Source organism: Dreissena polymorpha, chromosome 8 (genome assembly GCF_020536995.1).
Source record: "Dreissena polymorpha isolate Duluth1 chromosome 8, UMN_Dpol_1.0, whole genome shotgun sequence".
Classification (NCBI taxonomy): Eukaryota; Metazoa; Mollusca; class Bivalvia; order Myida; family Dreissenidae; genus Dreissena; species Dreissena polymorpha.
The window spans coordinates 44,605,935-44,614,916 of record NC_068362.1 but is presented as its reverse complement, the minus strand read 5'-3'; the positions used below and the strand labels follow the sequence as shown (position 1 = coordinate 44,614,916).

Here is an 8,982-nt window from a genome sequence, read left to right as displayed (position 1 = left end):
AACCATTATATAAAATGTACTGTTCTGCATATAATTTTCCATTTTGATAGGTTTTTGTTAGGTGATCAACAGGAGATGACCAGGGTGCCAGAGAAAAGGGATAAACATTTGAGATCTGGTCAGGGCTTCATATAAAAGTGGTTAAGTGGCACACATTTTATATCTGGCCAGTTCTCAAAAGAAAATGTGTTCATTTCAAAAAATGTTACCATTTTAAAATGTTTAAATACCACTTGACTAAGGCTCTTTATTCATCTATCATGAACACGTGAACTATATATTTTTAACACTAAAAAATAATATTTAATGTACAAATTTAATCTTCCAATGTGTACAGATACTACTTAACATATATTTGACTGTATTGAATATAGGAACTAGCTAAAATATCCATTAGAAAAAATATCAGGGGGTGAAATATTCATTGCCTGAAGCTCTGATGCTGGAGCTATGTTTATAAATCTTTAAATACACTGATTAAAACAGTAAAACAATACAATGATACAACAGATGGAAAATCATCCCCTCTAAACAATCATGATACATAATTATGTATAATATTTTTGGATCTGGATCTGGATTGGTGCACAGCAGGACATTTAGGTGTGCGCGCTGCCGGAAGGAGATGGGAGTGACTTACATGTTAATTTAATCACTCAAATTCATCACTGAAGTAACAGTATGATCTCATTTGATATAGATGTACATGATTGTTTCAAGCAACATAATTAAATAATTATCAGTATAAAGTACTGTCAGGATTTCAGTATCATTGAAATGATTTCAGTCAAGTTTATCATTCATGTACATTAATTTTGTAAATATTATCAATATAAGTATACTAGATGCAAACATATTTGAAATAATACAATTTGATATACTGTGTATAATCATTTATAATGTAACTACACATCCAAGCAGTCCATCAAACCATTGCAACAGAGCCACTTGGTGTGCCAATGCACCAGCAGACAAGTCAAATGCATTCTGATTTAGCGCATTATACTATTGATAACATCTACATTTGTTACAGATACCTGTTTACATTTGTATGTATTTGAAAAAAATTGAAAATCTTTAATGACATCATCTGACCATACATGTCCTAAATTTCAAAATGACAATACTATTATTTGAGCCAGGTCACAGGGAAAGGACAGTCTAATCAGTATCCAATTAAACTATTTGTTATTGTCATAAAACCGCTTTTAAGCAAACAGCTTTCAAGCGACTGCAGACTGATCTAGATCCAAACTGGCCGCAATCGCCTTAATGTCTCTTTTACTGTGACACAGTTCATTTGACTTTGTAATCATTTTTTTCAGGACAGCTTGGTGATCTGCAAATCCCAAGTGATATGTTGATATAGGGTATTATATTCATTCAATAAGTCGCAAAATGCTCGAATACAATTTCCAAAGCAAAATGTGACTTAAATTGATAAGTAAAAATACCAGTCAAGCTGTGAAGTCTTAAGATCCTGAAAGTCCTGCATTCACATCGAATATATCCTTCGAATTCAATCCATTGTTGACATTAGCGGATATTTAGTTAATAAATAACTGATATATCCTAAATGAAAGTTTCTAAATAGACAAACAAGCCGATGTATGCTGTAAGAAAGTTTTGACACGAAATTGAACGCGGCCATTGTTGTATGTTTAGACACGAACGACAACTCTGCTGGAGAATGTGGGTCGCACTAAAACGCGGACCAATCTGCGGACGATATAGATTATAAATTATAAATGTGAATGGAATAGGCGTAGTGAATTTCAACTTGTTCTATTTTTTACCGTTGCTAATATGCGGATGCGCATGCGGATACGGACAGATGGAATACCAGCCTAACACTGCGCCTCTTTTCGGTTTTCCTTTTTCTGTTTACGTATGCGGTTTTTACTCGAATGTGTATCTCCAACTCCGGATATCTCCAACTATTTTTGTGTCCTTACAACTTCCAGATAATGAGAGTCGAGTGTAAATCAAATCATATTGCATGCGTGCAATTACATAAGCATCATACTTAAAAAATAATATTCTAGAAGAGGTCATTTGCCGGTGTTTACCAAATATGCTCCACATTCACACGATTTGCAGTTTACGACTTTTAAAGTGGAGTTCAATCATTGAATCATTTAACAATAAACATTGCTTATATGCCATATTTAATCAAATTACGTTAGAAAAGAAATAAAACGCGTCGCAAAAAAGTATAAGTCGTCAGCTGATTACATAGCTTTACATAAATGAAGAAAATGCTCGTTTTTGTAGAAATCCAATTCAAAACAAATGTTTAAACATTGCTTATGTTGTTCACACTTGTTAGTTGCATAGCCACAACATGAAATGTTTGTTATGAAGTGAGCGTTTATTCAAGCATCAATAGTGTTTGTAGAGACAAATTATGCTACGTTCGATCACGTTATATGTGTGCTCAAATAGCTTAATATGACTGTACGTTGTCGCCATCGAAATATACGTTTATTTGCATTTGTGGAAGACGCAGTTTTCTTTCAACATTGACAAGTCAAATGTTTAGTTCCGCGTTATGCGAAAATGTGTCTTATGGTGTAGGCAACCAGCTTACCTTCGAACCTGCGACATTGTCCAATCTGTCCGCAAATGGCATAAGACCATTTTCGAATGACGCAAATCTTAAAATTCCATCGTGTCTTGTAAATTGAGCATCTAACTACAATACTTCTCGAGAGAAAATTGAAGTCAGACTGTGTTATTAATAGCACACTGGTTAATGTCGGTATCCTATACTGTCTGGCAGGAACGATTTCGAGACAAGCCGACCGCTTACGCCACACAATTATAAATAAACGATTTCCATCTAATCTTTACCCGCTATTCTTTTTCGGTACTTTGTCTCACAATGCATTTGTTTCCCTAAAATTCCTGTAAAGTTATATCTTTAGAGCAATACTTAGTTATCAACATAAGGGTTTGTATCGATAGTCCATTCTGACTTCCACTACCGATTGACTGACCGAGAAACCGAGAACGGACCTTGACATTCTGGAATTTAATACGTAAATTTAACAGGTCAAAATTTGTGTATATGCGTGTTATGAACATGAGGAGTAGTCCGCATTCGGTGCACTAAAAAATTTACGCAGTAATGTGGCTTATTCCCAGGGGAATTTCTTAAAACTCATCCAATCGAAAACTCTGTTGTACTCATTAAGGTCTAGAGGCGGGAAACTTCCACAACAAGTTACTGGCTGTTGTCAAAAAAAGGTCATTTAAGGTGAAAAGCTTGGTTAAACAGCTACGCAAAAACACACACAGTAAAACAAAATGGTAAGATTGTTTACGGGTTTCCGTTTGTCAGAGTCTTCTGGGTTGTCTCGTTGTTAAGTATTCTAAAATCACCAACGGATTTTGCAGTGCTTTTTTTTCCAAAAAGGCTTCATATTATAGGTGAGTTTACCAGCTTAAATTGAAATAGTTCGTTTTCATTAGATTATTGTGGTGTATGAATGCGAAGTTTTAAGGTGTTCTTATTGGTTTAAAAGCCAACATACACTCAAAATCTAAGAATGTTTCTCACAGTATTTTGAAAAATAAAGTTAACATATAAAAAATCGAAGTGCCTTATAGCAATAACTAAAATGTCAACGCTAGATGTGTTCTGGTATCATATATTTAAAGGGGCCTTTTCACAGATTTTGGCATTTTTTCACTTATTCATTAAATGCTTTATATCGATAAATGTAAACATTGGATCGTAAAAGCTCCAGTAAAAAATCAAGAATATATTTAAAAAAAAGAAAAGAACATTGCCCGGACCAGGTTTCGAACCAGTGACCCCTGGAGTCCTGCCAGAGTCCTGAAGTAAAAACGCTTTAGCCTACTGAGCTATTCCGCCGAGTACACACATGTGACGTATTTTATACGTTATATAAGCAATCTTCGTAGTTTCACAAAATTTAGCGACAAAAACAGAACTCTCCAAATTATTCAATCGTTTCGCGTTGCAACGCTTTATAATTTGTAGGTTTTAAAATCGTCAAAAGATGCATATAATGGCTATATTAGACCATGGTAAATGTTCAGTATTACTGTTTCCTCACAAATATCATAACTAAAACGAAAATTTGCGAATCTGAAACAACTTTTTTCAATTTTGTCAATTTACCAAAGCGTGAAAAGATCCCTTTAACAACATACAAAATGCTAATTTTTGTGGGGCAATATATTCAACAAATGTTCATGTACCATGTCAGTGTTCGTGTTTCGTTTGCAAAGATATCGTGCCAGGAAATTAAAATGGAATATATTGTGCAATAAAATAAAAACAAGTATTTGTATCTCTATGTTACCATACCACATCGACCGTTGAAATGCTGGCTAATGCTTTAAGGAACACTGATGTTTTATTTTTAATTTTATTTTACGAAATATTGTACGCAATATTCGTTGATTTCACAACGTGTCACTAGGTCAAGTTTGATTATGGTGTACAGCAGTTGAATGTTGCTTATTGTATGTTAATAGTTCCTTCGAACACAGTTTTCTATTGAGAATAAACATGTTCCAGCAAACTTAATTGACACAGTTCATAAGGTAACTGGAAGCTAGAAACTTCTCCATTTTATTCTAAAAGGAATTGTTTACGTTACATCAGCTTATCACACGGCATTTTGATAAGAAATAATACCATAATATCGTTTTGATTGCCTTTTTGTGATCGGTATATGATTAACATGTGATAGATGAAATTTTGTCCTCCAGCCAGGTCCGTTGAGTCCTTAAATCAGGGTTCAATATATGAGCGTAGTTCTGGAAAAACACGGATTAGTGCATTTGCACAAAATGTCGTCCCAGATTAGCATAATACGCTAATCAGGGACGACAACTAAGGCAGAAAATGGCTTTTTGCTAAGAAGGAAATTCATTTAAACGAAAATACAATACCATCGGAATGTGTCGTCCTTGATTAGCCTACACGGCCATCATCGTCTAATCTGGGACGATTCTTTACACAAATGCAATAAGCCTTGTTTTGTTTCCAGAGCGAGACTCATTTTATCAAATAATAGTGTATAATTATCATTAAATTATGTGTTTTGTTCCATTGAATGGCGGCTGCCTATTTGATTATGTCCGTAAAGGTTTGACATAATTGCATCTATCAGACCTTTATCGTAGGCACTTTAGGGACTACCTTTGATAAATGTACATACGCCAAGATATAGTGCGCTGAAGAACTAAACTAATTTGATACATTCTTAAAAAGCCATGTATAACAAAACGACTACAGTAAAATATAAAAGAAACTACAAAAACACACAACATGGTGTGTGTTAATATGTCCGCACAATGAAACGTGTGTACCTGCGTTGCAACATATTTTCCTTTCCGAATAGATATACAATCATACACTTGAAGAAAATGACATAAATGTATAAAATATCTGGCTGATTTGCATGTTGTGACTTAATCAACGGTTGCAAACAATGTGTGTTTGTACCACGTTACCACACGTACTATACGACTCATTACGACTTGTGCTTATATTTAGTTTACGGTGTTGTGCACATGTAGTAGGGCGCCGCTGAACGATGTTCGGGACCCAGCGATGTAATGCTGGTTTATTGTATTTCGGGTGGCTATGAACACTTCATCACCGGCTTCAACATCTAACACAGCGGCATTCCCACCCGTCAAATTGGGATAAACACCCTGTGCAACGGCTTCCGTTTTCGTATTCCAATCCACGAACAATGCAACATGAGCCAATCGAGTTACGTCGAACAATGCTGAACTTGCTTCAACATTAAACATGAAGACATAAACGCCACTGACTGGAACAGTGAAGATTCCGGTACTGGGGTTATAGTGGTAACCAACGTTATAGTATACCAGATCAAACTTTATGATCGACGACTTCCCATAAGTGCTGCCTGATCCAAGTTCGACAGAAAATCCGAAAAAAGTTCCTGCGGAAAAATTAATCAGTTTTTAGTTTTCTGTTCAAATAAGAATACCGAGTTATTGACAATTAGGTAGGCTGTATAAAATATATAATCCTCCAACTTAAGCTACACCAGCAGGAGAGAACCTTTATTATAGAATGTTTTAATTATTAATGACAATTAACCAATTTCCGAACATTTATTACATAATACAGTAATAAAGAAACAAAAAACACATGCAACTTTTATAGACAGGAAGTGATTACATGTTTACTTTCACTCGCAGTTTCCGTTATGGCATGATAATTAAGAAACAAACAAATGCAAGTGTAATAAAAATTAAACAAGTACATCTGTAATGTTATCTGTGTATTAAAACAAAAGGACCAAAGGTCCTACGTCGCTCAAATGGGACGCGCATGTAGTGAACGGTTTTGAGAAGCGTGTAAGGTGTTTCCGGAACCATCCCTGTTGAAATATTATTCGAATAATTAAACTGAACAAAGTACATTATGGGTATTCAACAATGAGACTTCTAGAGTATTAACAATATTTCACTTTAGCCATGTGAGAAAAACGATCCAACACTCTGGGGCATACTTTTCATTGGCACGGACTGCTATAGTATTCCCGATGAAGGGAAGACAGCTGTCCGCTCTATTGCGGAAATGTCTTTTTTAACATACCGAAATCATTTTCGAACGTTGTCAAGACAACTTTTTAACAAAGTGTATGCTGTATTGACACAAATTCGACTTCACGAGTGTTCAGAAGGCTTCACTATTACCATATGCGGAAAACGGACAGGAACAATTTTCGAATTCGCAAGAGATATCTTGAGACACAAATTATGAGCGAGTTGCATGATACTTGGGCAAAAAATGATACTTGAAGAGTGTTCAGAACGTTTAACAATAGACAAACACGGAAACCTTACACGCCGCCTGGCGGACGTGTTTCTTTATCTTACCGGGACCATTTGTGAACTTTACTAAGATTATAATTATAATAAATATTTTGACCAAGTGTATGACGATTTGGCAAAAATTGTGACTTCCAGATTGTTCACAAACTCTTTCTTAATATATATTAGTGATTTAGTTTTCATCCCACGTTACCAATTTTAGGCCCGATATATCAGTGCGACAAAAAGTGTTCAAAAGTCTGACGTCAGACGGACAAATGAAGGTGATCATTATAATTCATCATGGGCAAAAAAACCAAGTAGAAAGTTTTCGTATTTCATCGTTTTTTATTGTTAACTTATACAATTATAACGGTTAATAGCTTAGCATGCCCATTCTTGACAAGCGTTTCGAAAACATTAACAATAAAATCCAGACCTGTTATACGTTGAAGTTGGGAGATCTGGTCCCGTGTCTCATGCACGAGTCTTCCAATGCCGTTAGTCTTTGATTCAATACCCCCCTGCGTCCTTTCGACAGCATCCATCCGTGATACGAGTTTGCGAGTGTCCTGCATCGTGGTCGTTACTTCTTCAATAAATTTCGACATGTTCGAATTGTTTATAGCCACTTCCGTCTCAGACGGAGGATCTTTATTCGTCTTTTCCAGATTTACAGAGCCCTTACTTGTGTTATGCACTATGTGTGCTATCTGTAGTTTAACGTTTGATAACTGAACCTGCGTATCATTGATCTGCGTATCAACAGTCAATTTTATATCTTCAATATTTGACTTCAGATTACCATGCGTATTTTGCAGATGTTCAATCCGCGCAAGGAAGGTACTGGAATTTTGCAGCGCGATGGCTACATTCTGTTCCACCTTAGATAATTGAACATGCGTATCATTTAACTGTGTTTTAATAGAGGTTTCCAATACGTCAATTTCAGATTGAAGACGTTCTTGCGTCGTCCAGAAAGAATCAAACCGTAACTGCGTCGCAGTCTTCTCCTGCTCGAAACCGCGTCTCAACAGTTGCATTCTTCGCCCTACTTCCACCGTTGCGATGTTTTCCAAATCACCTAGCCTCTTCTCGAAGGAGACCATGGTTTGACTACACGAAGCCAAATCATTTAGGCGTCTCTCAATAGAGACCAATTCCTCACCGTGCTGTTTGTTTAGTCCGCCATCTTGTCTCTTTGCGCTTACATCACTGAGCCGTTTTTCAACAGAATCCAGCCGCTGATTCGTCGTGGCAACCGTTACCAAGAGATCCTCTATCTGTTTTGTCACTGATTTCTCCTTCCACTTCATATCAAACACGATGTCGTCTAATCTTGCAGACAGCAGGCGGAATGCTGTGTCCGAACTAAGTTCACACTGTGCTCGTAGGGTCAACAGAATGACCATGCCGAACGCATAAAACAACGGAATCATATTTTCCAATCCCCGAAATGATTTGAAGTATTTTCACATCCGTAACGATACGCGTCTCTATGCGCAAATATCTTAAATTATGCTCGTTTAAAAGTGTGGTTAATAAATACCAAGACGTAAAACCAAATGTCTTAAGTGTGCTTATATACAACGGAAATAACTTATAGACATTAATTCATCACGTGCGGATCATTACTGCGCATTGCATCTACTTCATGTGTTAAGCAAAAACGAAAAGCGTCGGCTGATTTTAACAATCTGCTCGCTGGGCACTTAATGTTCTTAACGTATCATAGTGTTATGTAACATTCTGGCAAGAGAAATAGAGCACTTTTGTACTTACATACAACTATTATAGACAGGAAGTAATTAAATGTTAATTTCAGTTTGACACACGGTTGTGATGCCAGTTTCGGTTGCAGTCATAGCGATAGTATTTGTTTTAGTATTAAGTAATAAATACCGGTAAATTATAGAGTTTATAATTGTATATCTTCTTACGGTCCTTCTTATGGTAGTACATACTTTTAATTTTTCTTGTGTCTTGTGTAAAAGAAGTACTTAGGAATGATCAAAATCACCCCATGACTTGTGACCATTATCAATAAGCATTTGAATCACAATATTAAAAATGCTGGTTCATTCCAGTGGAACCTATGTTTTGTGGTTAGTTTACTGTTTGTGATATGGCTATTGTCGATATTTTACT

The 8,982-nt window shown here is 36.0% G+C and overlaps 1 protein-coding gene across 1 annotated transcript; it reads right to left on the bottom strand.

Moving 5' to 3' along the window:
• Nucleotides 1-4,590: 4,590 nt before the first annotated feature.
• Nucleotides 4,591-8,428, bottom strand: LOC127841769 (uncharacterized). The gene is made up of 2 exons (XM_052370822.1): nucleotides 7,274-8,428; nucleotides 4,591-5,954 (listed from the first exon to the last, which is right to left on the bottom strand). The coding sequence occupies exons 1-2, from the start codon at nucleotides 8,271-8,273 to the stop codon at nucleotides 5,533-5,535; spliced, it is 1,422 nt and encodes a 473-aa protein (XP_052226782.1). The 5' UTR covers nucleotides 8,274-8,428; the 3' UTR covers nucleotides 4,591-5,532.
• Nucleotides 8,429-8,982: the final 554 nt, after the last annotated feature.

What these genes read in the sequence shown, in the direction of transcription:
- LOC127841769 (XM_052370822.1), bottom strand. Translation starts at nt 8,273, where the DNA reads ATGATTCCGTTGTTTTATGCGTTCGGCATGGTCATTCTGTTGACCCTA. An exon ending in CCAACTTCAACGTATAACAG is followed by an intron (nt 5,955 to 7,273) that starts GTCTGGATTTTA and finishes ATTTTTCCGCAG; the next exon opens with GAACTTTTTTCGGATTTTCT.